Below are 25383 nucleotides of genomic sequence, written 5' to 3'. Positions count from 1 at the left end.
TTGAGTTGATTATAGTGTCAGAGGACATTTCAGTAAAAGATGTAACGATTCTGCCTCTGGTTGGTGACTGATCATGCAGTACTCACTTGGAAAGTGAAGAAGTTTGTGAAGGTTCCATTCAGAAAAAGTTACATGCTGAACTACAAAGCAGGAAATTATGACAAACTGAGGAATATACTGAGTTTGGTGGAATGGGATCAGTTGCTGGATGGGAATAATATCAACAATGCATGGGAAGCATTTAAACAATACTTAAATGATGCAATATCAGAATGTGTCCTGAGAGTTCGAAGAATAAATAGGGTAGGAGTCAAATGGATGTGTAGTCTTATTAAGCAAGAGATTTGTAAGAAAGGAATGATGTGGAAGGAATACCATGTGCATAAGCATGATGTCCATTATGAAAATTATAAGCAGCAGGCTAGAATAGTCAGAACTGTTATACGGAAAGTAAAATCTGAATATAAAAAGAAACTGTGCTAAAGACAACTGGCACGAATTCTATCGATATGCTGCAAGTAAAAGAAAGAATGAATACGAAAGAATAACTCTTCTAAATGCAGATGGCATAAGGGTTACAGATGCAGAGGAGGTTGTTCAACTAATGAGTGCCAATTTTGTTAAAAGCTATCAACCTGTATGCGACATTGAGTTCACTGCTACCTCTTCGCTTGATGAAGAAACTCAGGTGTATGAGGATGAGATATTAGAGCTGTTACACAAACTGAATAAGAATTCAGCAATAAGGACTGATGGAATATCATCACATGTGCTAAAAGAGTGTTCAGATGAACTGGCTATTCCTTGACCAGGCTGTTTAATTGAGTCTCAGAACAGGGAAGTTTCTGCAGGAGTGGAAGTAATGCATGATAATTCCATTGCACAAGGGTGGTGAAGATTTTGGAAAAATTGGTTAGGGCTTGCATTCAGAAAAGTTGACAGTGAATGGGTTTACAAAGGGAAGGTCATGTTTTAGCAACTTGCTCACATTCTATAACAATTCTTGTAGATAAGCATATACGTTGGTAATTCATAACTATTAATTAAAAGAAACTTTAATAAATACTGCCTATATTTTGGCAATGTCACATCGCCATCTTCATGGGAACATACAACTATGACATGCACTACAAAAAGCAAATGAGGCAAAGAGAGAAAACTAACACTGTTCCTACAGTCCTAAAGGTTCCCCCTAGCTGGCTATATTGGGTTGTCTTGGCTGTTGGTCTGAACTTCTCAAGATGCAAGCTTCCCAAATTTGGGGCAGTCTCATGCACCCAAATTTGTTGAGGTTTGGAATTTAGAGTTGAGGCCGATTCCATGAACAATCGTTCATATTTAAATTTGCTGCGGTGTAATAACATGGCTTTCTTCCAACATATTCTGTGGTGGATCTCCAGAGCATGGTCTGCAAGCCCAAGAGTGGCTGTATTGGTGAAACCGGATGTAGTCTTTGTGTTCCGATATCCTGACATTTGCTGTCCTGCCTGTTTGGCCAAAGTAGGACAGTTTACAGATGCAAGGGACCTCCAGGTAGGTCTAGGGGAAGTGGCTGGTCTTTGGTGGAGCAGATAAGGGATGCCAATTTCTTATATGGTTTGTAACAAAAAGTCAGGTCATATTTTTTTTTAAGATTTTGATTAACTTTTCAGAGGTACCCTGGATATAGGGAATGGTGATGGATTTAGTGTAATCCATGTTATGAGGTGGGGGGGGGGGGGTAACTGGTTTTGATATTTTTCGGGGGTTGTAGCCCCATTGGCTAAGAAAGTGTTAGGATGTGGTTTAGTTCAGTGGTTAGGGCGATGTCATCTGAAAAGTTAACCAAAATCTTAAAAAAATATGATCTGACATCTTGTTACAAACCATATTGGAAATTGGCATCTCTTATCCGTTCCACCAAAGACTAGCCACTTCCCCTAGACCTACCTGGAGTATACCAGGTCCTTTGCAGCTGTAAACTGTCCTGCTTTGGCCAAACAGGCAGGACAGCAAATGTCAGGATATCGGAACACAAAGAGTACATCCTGTTTCACTAATACAGCCACTCTGGGCTTGTAGACGATGCTCTGGATACCCACACAGAATACGTTGGAAGAAAGTCACGTCATTACACCGCAGCAAATTTAAATATGAACGATTGTTCATGGAATCAGCCTCAGCTCTAAAAAACTTTCCAAACCTCAACAAATTTGGATGCATGAGACTGCCCCAAATTTGGGAAGCTTGCATCTTGAGAACTTCAGCCCAACAGCCATGACAACCCAATATAGCCCTGCTGGGGGGGGGGGGGACCTTTAGGACTCTAGGAACGGCATTAGTTTTCTCTCTTCTGCCTCATTTGCTTTTAGTAGTGCCTGCATGCACATGTCATAGTTGTATGTTCCCATGAAGATGGCAATGTGACATTGCTGAAATATAGGAAGTATTTATTAAAGTTTCTTTTAATTAATATTCCAGTATACGTTGTAAATTCCTGAAATAATTTAATGGTCTTATTCTATAACAATATTACCATTGAACTAGACAATGGATATACCATGACATTTGAATTTTGCTAAGGCTTTTGACAGAATACAGCATGGTATACTTGGATAAATTGGAGAATCTGGGTTTGAATTATAGAATATTAGCATGGATAAGAGGATGGCTGACAGATATCAACAAGTGGTATATGGGGGGTGTGAGTCTGCAAGATTTAAAGTAACCAGTGGTGTACCACAAGGATCAGTACTTGGTCCACTGTTATTCAATCTATACATTAATGATATTGGGAAGGACTTGACAAGCAACATACAGCTATTTGCTGATGATGCAAAGATAGGTGGGGTAATCAGGAATGTTGCTGATATGCAGTACTTGCAGAACAATTTGAATAGGCTGGAATTGTGGGCATGGAAAAATGGATGTCAGTAAATGTAAAGTCATTCACTTCAGCATCATTAGATTTCCAATGTCATATTATATTGGTGGAATTATGCCTGAAGAAACTGATGAGGCTAGAGATCTTGGAGTGTTAGTAGATAAGAAGTTGAAGTTCAATAGCCATGATTGTTCAGTAGCAAAGATTGCAAATAAAACTCAAAAGATAACTGCAATGCTGAAATGAACATTCACATGTAAAGATAAGGATGTCATTTTGCCTCTTTACAAGGCCTATAAGACCTCACTTGGACTACTGTGCACAGGTCTGGTTTCTGTTGTGATTCTGATATACTGGAGAGAGAGTGCAAAGGAGAGTGTTAAAAATGATATCAGGATTATGGAATACTGACTATGAAGACAGACTGAGAATTCGTAGACTGCAGATACTAGCAAACAGGAGAAAGAGGGGAGACATTATTGAGGCTTACGAAGTTCTGAAAGGGTCATACAGGATTTCAAATGATGGAATTTTTCAATTTATGGAAGGTTGGAAAAGGACAAGAGGGTATCCAAGGATAATCCTTGGAAGCCGAGAATGAATGCCACTAAGAAGTGGGGGGTTAGGGCTAGATTTTTCTCTCAAAGGGTGATTGGAATGGATTGCCATTGGATGATATGAGTGCAAGCAGTGTGAATGAAAGAATAAGTATCATAGCTCGTGCATGTAGTACGTGGCCAACTTCAATGAGTCCTTGACTCCCTGGAAGTCTCTCTCCCTCTTAATAATAATGTGTGTGTGTGTGTGTTTGGATGTGCTGAAAGCTGCAAATGATTTACTGAGATTTAAAGGTTTACGTGCTGTTCAAGTTGTAACAGCATTTATGGTTAGACTAGGTATATAGTGTTTTTTTTTTTTTTTTTTTTTTTTTTTTAAGACAGTATACAATGGTAAAGGGTGCCGGGCACCTTTATTTAGAGTGACCTGTGTGACACACAGATGTAGAACCATTTTAATTTCCAACTTTACCTTCTAGCAGTGAATGCATGCCGGCAACTATTGTTTTACAAAACAATTGCTGCATGTGCACGTGTGCACACATACAGTACTTGGAAAGAAGTCAACCGTGCATCATGGCATTTAACAAGTCATGTGTTTATAGCCATTATAAATTGCAGAAATATGTACCCCCATGTCCATGCAACTCTATCTGGGTGAAACTGTTGCAAGAAAGGAACTGATGGAGCTTGAAAGAGACAAATGATAGAATGCCATGTTGTAGGGCTATCTGTTTGGCAAACTGTTGATAAATTGGGCCATTTCTGGGAGTCAATTGCAACTGCTACTACAGCGGACAACTAATGATTGCTCACCAAATGTGCCCGTAGGTGCTACGAAGGATAATACGTAAAAACTGCTATTCATCAGCTGACACATTGGGTGGAGTTCCAGGCATTGACAGGATGCCCGGAACTCCACATGTAATGTATTGTTCTGTTTTTCCTAGTTTGGCCTCAGACCTTTGTGGTGCCACGAACATTGAACTTCATGAAGTATCTGAAGTGCTGGACAACGCAATGCTTCCTACTTTATGGTGTTTCTACTGGCCACTGTCTCTTTCAGCAAGGCAATGCACTGTATCATAAGGATGCTGCTGTAACTGCACAGCTTGTGGACATGAATGTCACTACACTTGGCTGGTCTCCACAGGGTCTCTAATCTCAACACTTGGAAATCTGTGGAACGAACTGGAGAGTTGGATAAGGGAAAGGTATGTTTGCCCCCAACAGTTTAGGAGCTCATTATATGCCTACAGGAAGAATGGTCCAAAATTCCTATTGATTGTTACCGTACGCTTGTGGAAAATATGCCCTGTAGTATTGTTGACACACACACACACACACACACACACACACACACACACACACACACACACACACACACACACACACACACACACACACACACACACACACAGAGCTCGACAAGTATGCTCACCCATGGCAAGCAGATTTAGCTAGCTGGCAAGTAGCTGCAGACAAGATAAAACAGAATATTTTTGATTAAAAAAATTACTCAACCATGGCATAGCACTATTAGTGATTTTGTGGAACTCCTATTGACTTATTGGGAGATTTTATTAAAAAAATGGAGGTGTGTGTGTGTGGGGTCTTGGGCATGTAGGATGTTCCATATTTTGTCGAGCCATGTACACACACACAATCTACCAATAACTGTCCAGAAACTTTAGCAATTTACAACTGATACCAGCAGGTGAACCTTAATATCGGGTATGTCCACCTTTGGCTTTGGTCACATCCTGCACATTTTGAGGGAGGCTTTCCACCAATGTGCTGCGGACATCAGGTGGAATTTGTCTCCATTCCTCCATCAAAGCAGCACTGAATTCAGTGACAGCTCAGGGATATGCTACTCTGGACCTCAATCGTCGCTCCAATTTGTCCCACAGGTGTTCGATGCAGTTGAGGTCAAGACTGCACAGACCAGGGCAGTCATTTAACATCCATCTCTTCATACCATTCCATAACAGCTGCAGCTTTGTGGCATGGGGCATTGTTGTCTTGATAGTAACACGGTCAATTCTTTAAAAACTCATCAGTGTAGGCAACACCTAATTATCCAGAATATCAAAGTACTGAACTGCCTTCGTGGAACCAGCTGCATAAACCCCACACCTATACTCCACCACCACCAATACTGTGGATAAAACGTTACTGTGGATATAACACACTGTGGTAACAAGTGTTCACCAGGCTACCTCAACATCCACATTCTGCCATCAGACTGGAAACAGGTGAACATTGATTCATCACTCCAGAGTACCATTTTCCATTGGTCAATTGTTCCAGTTCATACGCACTTTATACCAGGCCAGACGAGCCGCCTTGTTCATGATGTTTGGCTTGTGTGCAGCTGCTCTTCCATCAACTCAGTAAATGGAGTTCTTTTCGTACAGTTTTAGTGCTCAACCATAGTGTTACTGGTGCTCTGGAAGTCATCACGGATTGTGTGTGTCAATTGTAGCTAGTTTTTGTTGCCACCAGTTTTAACACCCTGCTGTCCCTGTCAGTTATTTTTGACAGTGACCTTGGCTTTCTTCACTAGTGATGCCAGAAGGTCTCCAAAAGCTCATCACATTGGCAACTGCTGATTTTGGATGCTCCAATTGAGCGGTAATGGCACATATGAACATGTCACCAATGTGACAGCCCACGATGAAACCTCTCTCGAAGTCACTGAGTTCATGTTGTGTTGCCATACCACCTGTATTCAACTACTATGATGAAATACTGCTACCTACAATCTGTACACTGGTTAATATTATTAAAAAACTTAGAATCTTCCATAACTTCAAATAACAGAGGTGTCCAGACAATTATTGGTAGATATTGTGTATGTGAGTACTAAAATCTACACTAATATACTCATCATGATCATCAATTTCCTGCCATGTATCCTCAAGGGGGTGTACAGGATATGATAGTACTACATGAAAAATTTACATCATTACTAACCTCCTATCTACAATTTCCCTCCAAATCAGTCTGTTACTTGTCAAGACTCCAACATTATCAGATCTTATATTTCTATCGTCTAAGGCACTTTGTACCGTATCAATCCATCTATATCTTGGTCTTCCTCTGAGTCATTTTCCTGCCAACCTGGCAGAGAACACTCGTTTTGCTAATCTTTCCTCGACCATTCTGTTTAAGTGACCATACCACCTGAGATTAGCTCTACTAACACATTCCTGGATGCTGACAATGTCAAGTTCTTTCCTAATATCCTCATTTTTAATACGATATTGCCATTGATGCCATCTGTTCAGGCCTATAATCTTTCTCAGGACTCTCATATCTGCAGTCTCTAGACTTTGGTGAAGTCTTTTACTTCTGACCCAGCTCTAAAATCCATAAGTTAAAACTGGTTTGAACACTGTCTTGTATACAGCTAATTTAGTGTTCCGACTAATTTCTCTCTTATTCCATATGAATTTATTCAGTTGACTTCCTACCATACCAGCTTTGTTGATTCTGTTGTCTATTTCTATATTTAATTTACCATCTTCACTAATGTTCTCCATTCACAACACAGTTTACATTTTCAATGATTCTGCCCATTTTCATTGTCTTTGTCTTTTTATTGCTGACCTTCATACCATATCTATTACAGCAGTTATTCAATTTAGTCAGATAATCTTGCAGACTTGTAGCAGATATATTTAGAAGTATAACATCATCTGCATAAAGCAAAGAGCTGACATTAACATCTCCAATTTTGATATCATGTGTAATAGCACTTTCCTTCATAATGTGATCCACATAGATAATGAATAACAGAGGGTATAATGTACATCCTTGTCTCACACCAGATTTAACATTAAACCATCTTCCTGTACTTTCTTCAATTCTAACTGCTGACTTAGAACTCAAATAAAGACTAAGTATTGCTTGATATAATGCACCATTGACACCATATAACTGCAGCATATTGAATAGCTTCTCTCTTAGCACCTTGTCATATGCCTTTTCCAAGTCGACAAAACTTAATAAATTTAGTTTAATCCTTTATCCAAGTGTGAGCAAACAAAGTTTGCGCCTGAAAGTATATTCAGGACTGGGTTAAGGTGGTACACACCAGGGCAACTCGTTGCAAAGGTCGAAACTAGTCTGGGTAGTGGCCCTTCCCTTAATGCATAACATTAGACATATCCGCAAGGAGATGTGTTTTGCATTATAGGAGATACTGAGATAGGATTGTTGGTAGCTTGCTCCACCTTTGCAACGAGTTGCCCTGGTGTGTACCACCTTAACCCAGTCCTGAAGATACTTTCAGGCGCAAACTTTGTTTGCTCACACTTGGATAAAGGATTAAACTAAATTTATTATACTCTAACCAAGTGAAAAATAAACTTTCAACATCTTTCTCTAAACTTTCAACGACAAAACTTAAATACATATCTTTGTTATATTCCTATGCTTTCTCGACTATTTGTTGTAAAGTGAAGATCTGATCCTGACAGCCTCTATTTGGCCTGAATCCAGCTTGTTCTTCACCAAGCTTTTCTTCCGCAATTCTTCTCAACCGTTTCTCAAGTATACTTGCATAGATCTTGCCAGGAACACTCAGTAGGGAAATACCTCTGTAATTCTCACATGCAGTTTTATTTCCCTTTTTATATATGGGTACTATGAGAGCCAATCATCGGGAATTCGTCCCACTGTCCAGACTTTCTGACCTATGCAGTGCAGCCACTGTAAGACTCTTATACCACCATACTTCAGCATTTCTGGTCGAATATCATCTACTCCTGCTGCCTTTCCACATTTCAAGCCTTTGATTGCTTTTTCTACTTCAAGTATGGATATGTATTCCTGACTGCATGCCTGGTCAGTGTTTTTTACCACTGTGCTGTCATCAGTGCTTGTTTCATTTAGCAGTTTTTCAAAGTAATTACTCCATACTTCAAGGATATCTTTTTCTACCGTTTTCATGTCACCTTTATCATCACTAACTTCTTTTATAGCACTCTTTCCTCCATTCCTAAGCTTTTTCAACAACCTCCAGAATATTTTGCCACCTTCTTGATATTTATTTTCTATATTCTTGCCAAAGACCTTGCATGACTTTTGTTTAGCTAGTTTTACACAGTGTTTAGCATTCTTACATTTGTCTCTATATTCTCTAAGAGCACAAGCTGACTTATTTGACAGGAACTTTTGGTATGCTTTCTTCTTTGCCTTCACTTCCTCTTTAACTTCCTGTATCCACCAGGGATTTCTGATTTTTTTTATCATTGCCGACAACCTCACCACATGCCTTTCTGGCAGAATCAATCAATGTTTCCTTCAGAGTTTGTCACTGAATCTCCAAGGTTTGATTCCTGTTCTCAAACTCTTTCATTTTTCCTTCAATAATCTTTGTGTATTTTAGTCTACAGCTCACATCTGAGAGCTGCTCAACTTTTATTTGCTTTAAAACTTTCTTACATGTTATTCTTTTCAATATGAAATTCAATTTTATCCTGCTCAAGACTAAATAGTGATCAATTTCAAATCCTCTGTACACTCTGGTGTCCTGCACCAGGGAGAAAACATCACTATCAACACTAACATAGTCAATGAGACTTTTCTTATTCCTAGCCTCTTCTCTCCATGTGAATTTGTGCACATTTTTATGTTGGAACATGGTGTTAGTAATAACCAGTCCATGTCCTGAGCAGAAATCCAACAGATATTTGCCATTATTATTAGGTTTGCTCTTTTCTCCAAATTTTTCCAAAATATTTTTGTATGTCTGACAATCATTTCCTACTCTGCTATTTAGATCCCCAACAAGGACCAATTTTTCATTGTGTTAGTTGCTTTGTCTAAAGCCTCAAAAAATTCCTCCACTTCTACCTTAGTAGAACCTTCTGTGGAATCATAGGCACAAATAAGTCTCATTGTCCAGTTCCCCATTCTCATATTTGCCCACATTACTCTACTTGAGACTGACTGCCATTCAAGAAGATTAGACTCGTATTTTGTGTTGAATACTATGGCTACTACTTCTTTTCCGTGATTGTCATTGCCTGAATATAACATTTTGTATTTATTGCTCAGAAAGATCTCACCAGTTTTGGTCTTTTTTGTTTCAGTCACCCCTATTATGTCGATCTGATACTTATCTAATTCCTCATCTAGCTCCGTTTCTTTGCCACTCAGTCTTCTTATGTTGATAGTACCAATCTGTTGTGATGTTGAGTTGGGGTGTGTTTTCAGATTTGTTCCAGTAGCTTATTTTTCGCTGTTCGCCCTGGTTCCCTGGTGAAAACAACAGGGACCTTGTTTAACCGGACAATGCCCCAGCCGTCATGAAATTTCATGTTGTACCATCATTTTGTATTTTGGTTTAACCAATAAGAATACAATTTGGTCGGCTATATCCCAAATTGCCAGCCCATCCTCGTTCGTTCAGTATCCAGGTAGATACCCAACAGGGTGCACCACAAGAAGGTGAGGATTGAACATTAAGTCAGAAGCCTTGGTCGGTTCTCCACATTCCTTTAAAGGCTATGTGGAAGTCTCCTCTCAGTTATACAGCTTTGACCCTTAAGCACCCCTTTTACCGTACATAATGTGTTAAATAGAAAAGTAAGTATACACATTTTTATTTTTTTTAAAAACTACTGACAAATAATGTCATGTTTTTGTTTTTGTTTTAAACACAAAGGGTACAATTCATATAAGCAGAACAATTAAGAATATAGAATATTCTTTAAAAACATTCTTAACTGTTAATTATTAAAAATTCAGTGATTCTGAAGTTAGGATTATGTAACTGCACTTCCAAAAAAGAAATGGGGTGTTGTCTCTCTTGATGAAGCAACAGTTGTAGAAAGCCATTTTTCTGTTCCCCCACCTTGAATTTTAAAAAAAATTATATCTGCAACCAACTCGATCCAAAAAAAAAAAAAATTATCAATCGAATTCAAAAGAAAATTTGTTATGGATCCATTTGACTGAAGATTCCCACCCTTTTTTTTTCAGGAAAAAATGAAATCGACATTTATAATTAAATCCTCAGTATTCATTATAATATAAAATTGCTCACATTACTTATAAAATGAATGCATTTAAATTTTAATCATCACCATGTGTATCAAGGATTTAGGCTTAGCATGGTCTGTTCCAGCCTTAGAGGTCATCGTTGAATCTTTAAGAGGACGTCCTGTTTTTGTTTTTCCTAATGGCCTGTGCTTTAAGGCTTGTTTTGGTAATCTTTCTGTTTTCATTCTTTGAACGTGTTCCATCCATTTAGGTTTATATTTTTTAATTTTTTCTATTACTTGTTCTTGGTTTAATTTTTTCATAATTTCTTCATTTCTTTTGTGATCAAATAGGGTATACTTTGCAGTTTTTCTCAAAAATTTCATTTTTGCTGTTATTAATCTTTGTCTTATTGTTTTATTGTCCAGATTTCGCTTCCATACATTAAGACTGGTAGGGCTAATGTATTGTATACTTTTAGTCTGGTTTGTTTTTGAACTAGGTTTGGTTTAAATATAGAGTTAAATTACTCCTGTTATTTTTAAATATTTTGCAATTTTTACGTTTATACCTTTTTCATTTTCATATGTGATCATACATCCTAGGTAGTTAAATGAATTCACCTGTTCTAAGATCTTGTTATCTATTAAATTTTAAATTTTAATTATCAATGTTATTTATGCGATCATCCGATATCCTTCATCATGCGACATATTTGAATTTTTTTAGCAAGAATGCTTCTGCAATTAAATTAATTATTTCTGGTGAAATCATGTCCCAAGCTCTCAAAATCCAGTTGCACCTACAGTTCTAATGATGCTCTCTTAATCTTAGTCCACCCCTGCGCAATCCAAGATCGAGTAAAAGTCAATGCTCTCACTCCCACATTTCCTCTACTGGTTCCCTTCCATCTCTATACATATGATGGTGTGGTATTAATAAAAGATCGTGCAACTCAACAAAAAAGGCAAACCAACAATTGCTGAGTTGATATGCTGATTCTCTTCAACTGAATTCCAAAATATCTGAAACTGCCATAACAACATTCACTATCTATTTCTTGAAGCATTTTTTAAACTTTTTTCATGTGCAAACTATATGCAAAACTTATTGATTTCTTTTTTTGTAAAGTAAAATCAGGGGTGTGAGATATACGTGAGGGCGAGTTATATTCGAGTAAATCGGTAAGTGAAACAATTTAAATTGTAATCGACAAAAGGTCTAAAATCGTAATTTGCCAGCTACAAATCCAGCAAATCCTATTGAAATCATGCTGAATCCTGTCAAAAACTTTCGCAAAGTCCAAAAGTATCAACAAGTATCCATTTCCCTTGTCTAACCTCAGCTGTGACAATATTATAAAATGTGAGCAAGTTATTCAATGATTACCTTCCATTAGTAAACCAATGCTGTTCATTGCAAATTAGATCCTCGATCAACCCATTTCTGTATGTGATCTTTTACCTACTTTTCCAAAATCATCACCATTCCAGAGATACTGATAGGGCGATACTTAGACACATTTCTGCACCACCCTTGGGCAATGGAATTATAATACGCTCTTTCCACCCCTTTGGAATCTCCCCTGTGCTGAGACACAAACATAGCCAGGTCAAAGTAATAGCCAGTTCAGCTGAACATGCCTTGAACATCTATGCTGATATCCTAGGCAGTGTTGTGTTCAATGTTGCATACACCAGGATGATAATATTTAGTAGAATGGGCACTCACGCTAAATGATCTCTTCTGCTTCTGCCATCCAAATTATACATTTGCATTTATTCTTTCATTTGCACTTATTCTTTCACATTTAATCTTTCTTCTTTTTTTTACTGGTAACATAATGATAGAATTATTTTGGTTTGTGTCTGCAGATTTGTTTCTTACATGGAATTTTTGGCTTATATGATAGTTGTCCATCCAAAGATAACAGATTTTTTAAAAATATGTTGCAGCTGTTTTTGCATTTGAACTTTTTCTTTCTCTCACTTTGCATTTCTAAACCCCTCCTTTTTGGTACTATAACAAATGGTTTCCTTGACTTAATGCAAGGTGTAAGTTAGAGAATTAAATACATACAACTGATGTAATAGTTTTTTTTTTTTACATCACTATTTATTAGTTTCTCCAGAAAATATCTGGAGAAAGAATACATCACAGAATCCAAGGCTTAACTTTTGGTATATGCTTGTCCATTTCAATGAAAATTCTCAAGACCTTAACATTCTTTCAATGTAACAATACTTTTATCTCCTTCAAAACTGCAACAAACTGTTTTTGAATCACATCTACTTCACAATGATAAAAAAAATCCTTGGAACAACTATCTAAATAACCAACATTATTTTATGCATCTGAAGTATGTCATCATCAATATCCCGATAGGAGAGTTCAGGCTACTATGACAACTCTACATGATTAAGTTTACATTATTATTAATCTCCTATCCACAATTTTCTGCCAAATTAATCCATTACTTGTCAGTACTTCAATATTGCCATTTCTAAAATTTTGTGCTTCTAATGTACTTATGATTGAATCAATCCACTAGACCTTAGCTCTTTCCAAGTTTCTTTCCTGTCATCTTTGCATCAAACAGCTGTTTTACTAACCTTTTCTCTCCCAATCTATTTCAGTGAACATACCACTTTATATTAGTCCTGCTCACACATTCTTGAATGCTAACAATGTCAAGTTCCTTTCTAATATCTTCATTTTTAATAGGGTTAATTTTTCTCAGTAGCCTGATATCTGTGGTCTCTAGTTTGATCAAATGCCTTATTTCTAATCCAACTCTCATATCCATAACTGCTTTGACCACTGTTTTGTATACTACTAGTTTAGTGTTTTGGATTTCTCTCCTATTCTATATAAATTTATTCAGTTGGCTACCCACCATACTAGCTTTGCTTATTCTGTAATCTTGCCATCTTCACTAAAAACTGTGCCTAAATAGCTGAAATATTTTACTTATTCTATAGGATCTCCATTCAGAATGCAGCTAAGTTTTCTGTGCTCTTGCCTATTTTCATAGTTTTGGTCTTTTTATTGATGATTTTCATTCCAAATTTGTTACAATTGTTATTCAATTTAGTTAATGAATACTGTTGACTTGCACTAGATGTGTTTTAGAAGTAGAACATCTATATAAAGCAAAGGGGTAAGTTTGACATCTCCAATTCTAATTTCAGGCCTGATGCCACTTTCTTTCATAATGTGATCCATCATATAGATGATGAATAGGAGTGGAGATAATGTGCATCCTTCTCTTACCCCAATTTTACATAAAACCATCTTCCTGCATTTCCTTCAATTCTAACTGCTGACTGACAACTTAAACATAGACTATGTATTGCTCTGTATAATGTTCCATTCACTCCATATAATTGTAGTGTTTTGAAAAGCTTTTTTTCTGGGCACTTTGTCCTATGCCTTTTTCAGATATACAAATTTTAAGTACAGATCCCTGTTATGTTCCCATGATTTCTCAACTATTTATCAAAGTGAAAATCTAATCTTGACAACCTCTATTTGGACTGAACCCAGCTTGTTCTTCTCCAAGTTTCTCTTCCACAATCTTTCTCAACCTCTTTTGAAGTATGCTTGCATAAATCTTAGCTGGAAAACTTAGTAGAGAAACTCCTCTGTAATTCTCGCATTCAGTTTTTTTACCCCCTTTATTTTTTTTTAGATGGGTACTATGAGAGCTCTACTCCAGTTATTGGGAATTCGACCTTCTGACCAGGCCACCTGAATTATGCAAAACTTTTATACCTCTATACTTAAGCATCTCTGGTCAAATATCATATACTCCAGCTGCCTTTCTGCATTTCAAGTATTGATAGCTTTTTTCTACCTCAAGTATTGATATGTACTCCTCTTTGCATTTCTCCTGAAACTTTTCTATTACAGTTCTCTCACTACTTGTTTCATTTAACAGTCTCTCAAAGTATTAACTCCAAACATCTAGGACATTCTTATATTCAGTTTTCACTAACAAGGATATCTAGGCTAGCTGCAGGACATTTTCCTTTAAAAAAAATCAAATTACCTAAGTTTATTAAGAGTTTACTATATCAAAAGCCTTTTGATTACTTTTATAGTACTCTTTCTTCCATTTCTAAGCTTTTACTACAGCCTCCAAAATTTTACCACCTTCCTAATATTCTTACAAAAGTCTTCCAATGACCTTTATTTAGATACTTTTACACATAGCTTAGCTCTCTTACATTTTTCTCTATATTCTTTTAGGGCATTTGCCGACTTATTTGTTAGGAACTTTTGGTACACTTTCTTGTTTGCCAGTACTGATTCCTTAACTTCTTTTGTCTACCATGGGGTTTTTATTTTTCTATTCTTATAGACAAGACAACTTCAATACATACTTCCCTAGCTAAATCAATCAATGTCTTCTTCAGTGTTGCCACTAAGATTCTAATGTCCGATTCTTGTTTACAAACTGCTTCAAATTTTCTTCAATAATGTTTGTATAGTCAAACTTTTACCTGTAAAAGCTGCTCAAATAATTTTTTTTAAAAAACTTTCTTACATACTGTTCTTTGCAATGAAATATCCATTCTTATCCTGCTTGGCACTAATTAATGGTCACTTCCAATTTCAAATCCTCTGCACACTCTTGTATCTAAAACCAGTAACAATAATGATGTAGTCAATGAGTCTTTTCTTATTTCTGTGCTGCCTTCTCTCCACGTAAACTTGTGGACATCACTATGTTGGAAAATGGTGTTGGTATGTAGAACTTGATTTTGAGATGATGCAATTTTTATTACTGCTAGATGAAATTTATAATAAACCTTACCTTCAGCTATTGCACCTAGAGCCAGGATTCCTGATTCTTTTATTTCCCAATCCTGATGAAATAATGTATCTTTTAAAATTGGTAACAATACTGGAAGAAGATCTTCATGAAAGACACTTGCAAGGACATCTAGGCCAGCTGCAGAACATTTTCCTTTTAAGAAAATCAAATTACCTAAGTTTATTAAGAGTTTACTACATCAGAAAATGTTACATTGGGTAAAATGTAAATTAACTAAGTGTGTAATATACATGGAAGTGCATCTCTTTCTTGAGATCTTTATGATATTCTTTTCCATAACATTTTAGTAATTTAATAAGTACTTATGATCTGAAAAATAAAGCTCAAATAAACCCATCTAGTCTATTCAGGAATAGAAAAAATAAATAACATTTATTCAAACCACTTAAGAGTAATCTGTAGCTAAAAAATAAATAAATAATAACAAAATAAACAAATAAAATAAAAATCTTCATCATATAAACAAATGCATGTGCTGCCTTCTGGCAATATTTCTGATACCATAATGCCACACTCCCAAAGGAAATTTATTATAGGTTCAATCTGGTCAGCAATTAGAGAAATTTTTCTTGATATTTTTTCCCTCTCCAGTTCCCCAGTTATCTGATATCTTGCTCTTGCAAATAATGGCTCCCCCCCCCCAAGGAAAACTGGATTTTTAACTCACCTCAGAAAATTTTAATCATACCACTCAGTGTTTCAGACAAGACTGCTAATAAAGATTTACCACCACAAAATGTCAAATCTTTCTGTTGTGCTTCCCAAAAACACTCACTTGTATATATACTGAAAAATCATTGATAGCCATAAGACGATGACCAGCTGACTCCTTTTCGAACTAGCTAACTCCTTTTTTGAAATGTATGTATTTCAAAAAAGGAGTCAGCTAGTTCGAAAAGAGCTCTGGTATTGTCTTTAGGTAATAAAAAGCATTTGGCAACAAATAAAGCATACTTCTACTTTACTTCCAGCTCAGCCAACTCAGAAATGTAAAGCTCAAAAAACAACTGAAGGATTATATAATAATAATCTGGAATTCCTTATACATAATCAAAGGGGCATGCAGAACATTGAGTACCATGTAGTACTCAATGTTCTCTCTAAGCTTTGTGTATGTGCATGTGCATCAGTCAAAAAGGAAGTGCATTCTAGCATTAATAATTCCCTCTCATTCTTTACCAAATCTATTGAAACACGTGCAGCTGCTACCAACACCCCCCCCCCTCCACAATCCAACTCCTAACTCACAGAACAAGTTTCTCTTCCTCCTCTTTCATTTCTGCTTCTAACAACCCTATATCCATCCCCATCTGCTCCAGTTTACTGATTAGAGTTCCATGTGGTATCCTGTCAAAGGCCTTGGCAAGGTCCAGTAGAATCACTGTAAACCCATTACCCTTATCCAGTTCAGCCGTCACTGTGTTATAATACATGAGCAAGTTACTGAGGCATGATCTACCCTTCACAAAACCATGTTGTCCCCCATACAGTATCCCATTTTCATCTATCCAATCCTGTATTCTTCTCTTGACTAATTTCTCCAAGACCTTGAAAACGATTCCTGATATGTTAATCGGTCGGAAATTTACAACAGCAGTCTTGGAATCTCCTTTATGCAGTGGAACTATTTTCCCCTCTTTCCATCCCCTCTGGACTAACCCAGACCCGAGACTCAAATTAAACTAAATGGTCAAGGGTACTGACAATTCTCTAGTCGCTTCACGTACGACACGAGCTGGTATACCATCCAATCCCACAGATGTATTGACATTGAGGTTTTGCAATAGACTACTCACCTCCACTTCATTTACCACAATTCCAGTATAATCTATTGGTTCATTCATTTCTGCAATGTCACCACCTGGAAGATATATTCTTGCAAAGTGCTTGCTCAGTAATTCAACTATATCAACTGATTCGGTTACCTCCCTACCATTGGCATTCTTCAAAATCATTCTGCCATATACATTTTTTCTTTTCAGCCTGCATGGCCAATGTTCATTCGTAATGTTTTTGCTTTTCTTACCACATTCGTTACCCTTCTAGCCTGCGCTTTATACCGTTCACGTGCCTGTCGGTCACCTTTCTCCTTAAATTCACTCCATAGTTGTTTCTTTTTTTGCAGTTCAAGCTTAATGGTGTTATTCATCCATTTAACCCCTACTTGATTTATTATTCGGACTCTAGGTATACAGTCAGCCATTGTTTCATGCAAACACTTCTTAACTGCCTCCCATGCACTATCAACTTCTAGCCCTTGCAGTTGTACATGCCATGGCACTGAACCAATCAATCTCCTAAGCTTGTCATACTTACCAGCCCGATAATTCCACATGTACACTGTCTTAATTGTAAATTCCATACCTTTAGCGACCTCCCAAGTCAAGACCCTATGATCACTCTCACCAATTGGTGGCAACGTGGTCATATTCGTTACAGCCAAATTCTCAGATGCAATTACCAGGTCAAGCACTCTCTCTCTGACCCCTAGTGTTTTCCATTACGTGCTGTTGCAGATAGTTATCCCTTAATAACTGCATAAAATCCAATTCCTTCCTCCCATGTGTCCTCTCCTCCTTCCAATCAATGTTACCATAGTTGAAATCTCCCATAATAATTACCCTCCTTCCACTCATTTCTTCTATTTGCTTATGCATACTATCTCCATCATCTATTCCATCACCTAATCTATAGCAGCACCCAACTTTATATTTAGTTCTGCTAGTTTCAATCTCACACCAAATAGCCTCAAATGTGCTCTTTTCTCTATCCTGCAGTTCCACTTCTATTCTCCTTGGCTGTAGCTCATCAGCTATCATCAATAACACTCCTCCCCCCCCCCCCATTTTATTCTCCTTGTCACTCCTGAACACACCATACCCCTCACATTCAATCCCACTAGCCTGTGGTCTGGAAGTGCCAACCAAGGCCAAAAATTCTTCCTTCTTGTTCCTCTGGCATTTGTATACATGAATTGCAGAAGCCGATTTGTCCCATCCCTATTTTGATGCCTTATACTAACTATCCCATTCTGATTCATGGTCTTTCCTACTCCCTTGGGCATATTACACACATTCACATACTCAACTGTCTCCCTAAAATCTGCATATCTACCCCCCCCCTTAATAACTCTAGTTTCCGATTCTGCACGTTCACTTCCACTACATTCAACAACACCTTTTCAAGTCTCCGTACACCAAATCCATTCAAATGTAAATCATCCATTTTATATAAATCCTTTTGCCCATTGAACTCATTCCACACATCCACAAATTCCACACCACTCATCAAACATAATTCACGCATAAATGTATAGATGGAGAATTAAGTAGTGTAGAATGAAGTGCTCTAATGTGATTAGTCCTTGGAGGTGTCAGAATAATAAATTCCCAATGACCCTTCCAGACCAGTCTCAAAAACTAGTTCACTTCGTTAGTCCACTACTGTCAAACTGTTTTCCAAAATATTTTTTAATGCCCAGGTTCAGCATTGTAGTGAAACATTCATTCATTCAAAAACGTATTGCTTTTAGGGTGCCTTTTGTAAAATGGAATATGCATTTAACATCACATGGACACATAGTTGTTACTGGAAGGCAAACTTTTCTGTGATGAATTTTTCTAATTCCATTAGTGAATGTAAAAATTGCTGTTTATAGGTGTAATAATAACTAACTGGCTTAGATCTTGTTTGCTTAATTCTGAAAAAGCAGATCACATGGATTGCAAAATGATGGTTCAAGTTTTATTATTAGATGAAATATAATACAATTTCATTTAAGATTCTATGACACAGAATGAATGTATTGAGATTCAGATTTTATTTTAAATGTAAAAGTATAAAGAAAAGTAAAGAAGCAGCTCGGCAAACTTCTGCTTCTGCAAGATTGCAGAGCTACTTCTGGCACTTCACTCACTCACTCACTCACACACACACACACACACACACACACACACACACACACACACACACACACACACACACACACACACACTTTATTTTTTTCAAAATTCTGTTACTAAGTTCAATTTCACATATATAAAATGCATTATCAATATTTAGAAATGAAACTATAAATAAAAATAAATAAATGATTATTTCTTACTCAAATTCCAATCCGACAGTGATGTATCATCATCGAGACCATCATCACATTCAGTGTCTTCCTGAAATTCAATGCAATCACAATTACTGAAATCTAGCTAATGTATGGAAACTTAATCATGCACAGAAATATGAAAAACTGGAATAATGTTCAATGAAAGCCAAGTACTAAATCAGTACATTTTTAACTCTTTGAGCAGCAAGTTAAACATCTCACCTAGTATGGTTTGTGTGGTTGCCAAGAGACTGCAGTGCTTCCCAGCAAAATCTCCAAAATTGATATAAATTTACCCTTTACTCTTAGTCAATCTCCCAATGGCTCAGGACCTGTGACCTGATATTAGTCTTCTCCATCAGTATTTTTCTTTTGTCATTTCTAAATGCATCCTCCAACCTTAGCCCAGTAACAGCAGGAATGTGATCTAGACATCTCCCACAGGGCCTGCCTCCTCTTCTATCACCTGGCATCTTGTCCCACATGAAGAGTTTTTCAATGTTTTCTCCCTTTCTTCTTCGGATGTGTCTAAAAATATGAGAATTCTTCTCTCCACCATGCCGCAGAAACTCATTTCTAGATTTAATCAATCTTTCATGCCAGGGTGGATCTCTTCTCTGTCCAATGAATTCAATTGATTTTAAAAGCATTGATCTTCTTCTGAACCTGAGCCATAAAGAACCACAAGTTAAATATTATTTCCCATATTAATTTCCAATTTATACAGTCAAAGGTTTTGGTGTAGTCAATAAAGCATAAGTAAGCAGGGGTACTGAACTGTCTTGATTTCTCAATAACTTGCCGGAGATTTGATCTCTGGTACATTTTCCCTTCATGAAAACAGCCTGTTCTAGAGAGAGATGAGCATTCGAGTAATTATTAATTTTTATTTTTGATGATATAGAGCAGGATTTTACTTGCATTTGAGATTAATGATATTATGGATTAATAAAAAGATTGTCTTCTCCCAGTCCATTGAACAGATGCCTGTAGCTCAAATTTACTTCAATCCTGCTTTGCTCTTTATTATCTTGCTGTAAATTCCATTATTATGTGCTGTTTTCCAGTTTTATATTTTTGAAGAGCTAGTCCCACCTACTCTCTCTCTCTCTCTCTCTCTGAGAATAAGAGGATTCATTTTCCCATGTTTGTGTCAAACATTCATTATCTAATATTACTGAATTTTTGTATTAAAATTTTCAGTTAGAATGTGATCTTTATCTTCTATGTTGTAGTTTGTGATTTGATTTTTGAAAACAGAAACTTTGTTTCATTACAATCTGCATAGAACTATCTCAGTATATGTTGAATTGGATTTAAACGGTATTGATGCAAACATTGATGCAATCCTGTCCCTGCCTGTCCATCTTCCAGCCACCATCCTGCTGTTGAAGAAGAGGCTTTGATTCTCAGACTGACATCATCTCTAGATGATCCTCCTCTTCCAGAATATAACCATCAAATTCTTAAATATCTCATCCAGACTCACCTTCTGGGAATGGATATCACAGATCAGTTGATCTCTGAACACTTCATGCCTCGTTAACATCAGCTTACGTCTCATTCTACAATGACTTTGTCAAATAGGAAGCAGAGGAAGAGGGCCTATGCAGGCTCTCTATAAAAAGAATAGAGAGCAATGTGCCAAAATCATCCATTAGGTGCTTCCCCCTCCACCTCTAACAGACTTACATGATGATTTTGTCAAATTCTGGAGTACAGTCTTTTCTGCTCCACCTCCACACCTCCCTGATTATGATGACCAACCTACGATATTGCGGTCCATTCCTGCCCTTCAAATATACCAGCCTGTCTCCATCCAGGAGATTAAAGCAGCTCTTCCATCCAATTTCTCTGCCTCCGGACCTGATGGCTTTCTTGCATCTAGGCTTTGGAAGGTGCCGTTGAAGATTTTTCAAGACTTAGTGGACATTCTCCTTTCCAGTAAAGTAATACCACCATACTTACGTGCTTCAAGAACTATCTTCATTCTGAAGAAAGAAACTTCAAGCTGTGCATCAGACTTTAGACTTATTACCATCTCCCCTGTGTTACTAAGACTATATTTTAACTAAAATATTAGTTAAACGACTTCAGCAACATATACAGCATGCATGATTATAGACAGAGCTTTTGTCCCTTCGATGGCTGTGTCGAGAATATATATCTTCTTTCTTCTCTTCTCTGATTCCCGACGCCACCTTAAGCCTCTATATATGGTGTCGTTGAACCTCCAAAAGGCCTTTGATAGCATCACCCTTCCTGCTCTCCTTCGAGCGCTGTCTATTGCTGGATGTCCAGAACCCTTTCTTTCCTATGTTATGAAGCTATACTTGGGTAGCTCCATCATTATCACTACAGGGTCCTGTGCAACTTTAATTCCTGCAGTGTGGGGTGTTCGTCAGGATGATCCTCTATCTCTCCTTTTCTTTAACTGCGTCATAGATGAGTTTCTTCATTCTCTTCCTAGCTATATAGGCTACTCTCTAGGTGCTTCTTCCTTTAATGCTATGGCCTTTGCAGATGATCTTATTCTCGGAGCCTCTACTAAGATAGGCTTGCAGGAACACCTTGACCGGGCAGTTGACTTCTTCTCTATTCAAGGCTTTTCTATTAATGTAGAGAAGTCCTGCTCTTTAGCTCTTGTCCCCTCTGGTCGTGACAAGAAGCTTAAGGAGCGTTTTCCCTGCACAGGAGGCCGTTGCATGCTTTGACCATCCTGAAGGAGTGGAGATACCTCGATATCATGTTCACCCCCAAAGGGAAGATCTTCTGTCCCTTCTATCCTAGAAGCTGAGATCGCTTCTTTGAGGAAAGCTCCTCTGAATCCCCAGCAAAGACTGTTTCTCCTTTCCCACTATCTCCTACCTCGCTTTTACCACAAGTTGGTGCTTGGTAGGACATATATCTCAGTACTGTCCCAAATGGACAGGGCTATCCATTCAGCCACTCGGACTGCCGCCTGACACTCCCATGCCTGCAGCTGTCAAGAATAGCACAGTTAGAACTATCTTCTTCCCCCATCTGCAGAGAGGCTTTCCATAGCCCATTAATACAAGAAGATTTTAGCGAGCTAAATGGTGGTCCCATTATCAAGGTACTTTAATCGAGTCAGCACCTGCAGAACAGAAGAGATGGGCATCTCTGTTGCACTGTTCTGTAGATAGTGCTCCTTTAAAAAAGTCATATCTGGTGCCTCCCCAGCATGATTGGGTAAGGGATGGCACCAGACTCCTCCCTAGTATATTGAGTATATTGACATTATCAGGACGAGGATCAATGCCCTGCCTACTCGAACCCGCACAGCTCGATGGGGTAGTGACGACTCCAGATGTAGGGCTGGCTGCCACTACAGTGAAACATTGTCTCATATAGCCCAGTGTTGCTTCCGCACCATGGGGTCCGCGTGAGGAGGCATGATGCTGTTGTCCCCATTCTGAACAACCAGTTTAAGAACAAAGGTTGGGAGACTGCGGTAAAACCACATTATAGGACCTCCGCAGGTTTGCGTAAGCCAGACTTAGTGATTAAAAGAGATGGTGATGTTTGGGCAGTTGGTGGGAAGAGGGTGCCCACTAACCTATAGCCATAATAATAAAGTAAATTATTATAAAAATAACCAAGATCTAGTTAGTAAGATACGGGAGGAGCATGGGGCAACTCAGAGGTTTACCAGTGCCACCATCTCTTGACATGGCATATGGAGTGCAGATAGTTATAAAGACTTAAAACAGCTTGGGCTTACGCAGAAGGATATAAAAGTTCTTTCCTTGAGGGCTCTAGGGCACACTGGTGGCATGGCGTTGCCAACAGAGAATGACTACAATTATAACCAATTATAACTAGAACAGGCATAGGCTAAAATACTTGTAATGGCTTAGGCCTATATCAAGTGTGGACGTGATGTAAGGGTAGTACTGCCCATAACCAGTACAAAGATTAAAAAAAAAAAAAAAAAAAAGTGTACCACAAGAATCAGTGCTTGGTCCACTGTTATTCAATCTATACACTAATGATATTGGGAAGGATTTGACAAGCAACATACAGCTATTTGCTGATGATGCAAAGATAGGTAGGAAAATCAGGAATGCTGCTGATATGCAGCACTTGCAGAATGATTTGAATAGGCTGGAATTGTGGCATGGGAAAATGATTGTAAGTTCAATGTCAGTAAATGTAAAGTCATTCACTTTGGCATGATTAGATATCCAATGTCGTATTACATTGGTGGGATTAGGCTAGAAGAAACTGATGAGGCTAGGGATCATGGGGGTGCTCATAGATAGGAAGTTGGTTGAAGTGCAGTGGCATGTGGCAAAGATTGCAAATACAATGTGGCAAAGATTGCAAATACAATTCAAAAGATAATTGCAGTGCTGAAACGAACATTCACAAGTAAAGATAAGGATGTCATTTTGCCTCTTTACAAGGCCTATAAGACCTCACTTGGACTATCGTGCACAGGTCATGTTTCCGTTGTGATTCTGATATACTGGTGAGAGTGCAAAGGGGAGTGTTAAAAATGATATCAGGATTGTGGAATACTGATTATGAAGACAGATTGAGAATTTTTAGACTGCAGACACTAGCAAACAAGAGAAAGAGGCTTCTAAAAGGATCATACAAGATTTCAATTGATGGAATTTTTCAATTTGGGGGGGGGGGGGGGGGGAGAACGAGTGGGAATCCTTGGAAGCTGAGAATGAAGACTGCCAAGAAGCGTGTGAGGACTAGATTTTTCTCTCAGAGGATGGTGCTTGATTGGAATGGATTGCCATTGGATGCTATGAGTGCAAGCAGTGTGAATGAATTCAAGAATAATTATGATAGTTGGTGTGTGTGTGTGTGTGTGTGTGTGTGTGTGTGTGTGTGTGTGTGTGTGTGTGTGTGTGTGTGGCCTCCCTCGATGAGTCTCTGACTCCCTGGAGGTCTCTCTTAATAATAATAGGTCGGCTGGTTACAACAGTGTGAAATGAAAATAACATTTACCTCTTAACACCATAGAAATTAAAACTGCGTTAACATAACATCTTGTCTCGAAAACAGTTTAAAGTGAATAATCATACTGAATGTTCTGTCTAAAGAATAATTTATTTTATGTTTTCCCTGCATCCTTCCCAGTTCCAGCTGATCTATAAGGTTGTGCACTAATATTACCATCTTCATTTGCATTTCGAATGACATTTTTGCTGAAGTTCATTCAATACATTGATTGTTATCTTTGTTACTTCTACACACTTTATGCTTACTTTATAATCTGTCCTAAAATATGCGCTTTTCCTCTTCTTTCTTTTTCTTCTGTCAATCATTATTCTGCTTTTAATTAACCATGTTAATAATAGTTATTTGTTAAGATTGCTCCTTGAATATAACATATTTCTCTAATATAAGTGTTTCTTTACCTTCCTCTGCCATTTCTATTGCATATGTTCCTGTCCTGTTAGTATAATTATGCTCATAATTAGTCCTTTTAATTTCTTTCTTCATTTATCTAAATTAGATTTCTTATTTCTTTTTGTAACTATGACAGTTTCTTTATGTCCTACAAGCTACTGTGGTACCATTCATTGTATGCCATATTTTCTTCAATATTCATTGGTACTTCTGGAAGGTTATTCTGATAAATTTGTTAATTACAACCAAAATCTATGTACTACAGTTCATACACATAATGTCACATTACATAGGAAAAGAGTAATGTAAACATAATTATAAACTGTATTTATGAATCTTTTTTCATTAATGCCCTGCACCACTTTCTTTCTCAATTTTCAAATGATTGAGTAGCATGACTAGATGTATCAGTCTCCTCCACGTGTCTATCTTCTGTCATTCTAAGTGTAACTTCCAACCACAGTCCAGTTACAGCAGGGATTTGATCTAGCCATTTCCTATGGGTCTGCCTCTTCCTCTAATTCTTGGCATCTCCTGCATGAAGAGATTTTCAATTTTTTCTCACTCTTTTCTTGAGATGTGTAAAAAATATTTAAGGATTCTTCTCTCCACCATGTTACAAAGACTAATTTCA

General features: G+C 37.6%; 1 protein-coding gene across 3 annotated transcripts in view; it reads right to left on the bottom strand.

The window, feature by feature from the left end:
- The window catches only part of Tnpo (transportin 1), a 491580-nt gene that overhangs the window by 286310 nt on the left and 179887 nt on the right, over positions 1-25383 (bottom strand). For all 3 annotated transcript variants that reach the window (XM_090390863.1, XM_090390862.1, XM_090390864.1), the window contains 2 exons: positions 19362-19422; positions 15236-15388 (listed from right to left, as the gene is read on the bottom strand). In XM_090390863.1, coding sequence (XP_090246989.1) covers positions 15236-15388; positions 19362-19422 — 214 coding nt within the window. The remainder of the gene's footprint in view (positions 1-15235; positions 15389-19361; positions 19423-25383) is intronic.

Source organism: Typopeltis vanoorti, chromosome 3, assembly GCF_054136105.1.
Source record: "Typopeltis vanoorti isolate ZY-2024b chromosome 3, IOZ_Tvanoo_1.0, whole genome shotgun sequence".
Lineage (NCBI taxonomy): Eukaryota > Metazoa > Arthropoda > Arachnida > Uropygi > Thelyphonidae > Typopeltis > Typopeltis vanoorti.
This window is presented reverse-complemented; position numbering and strand designations above follow the sequence as displayed.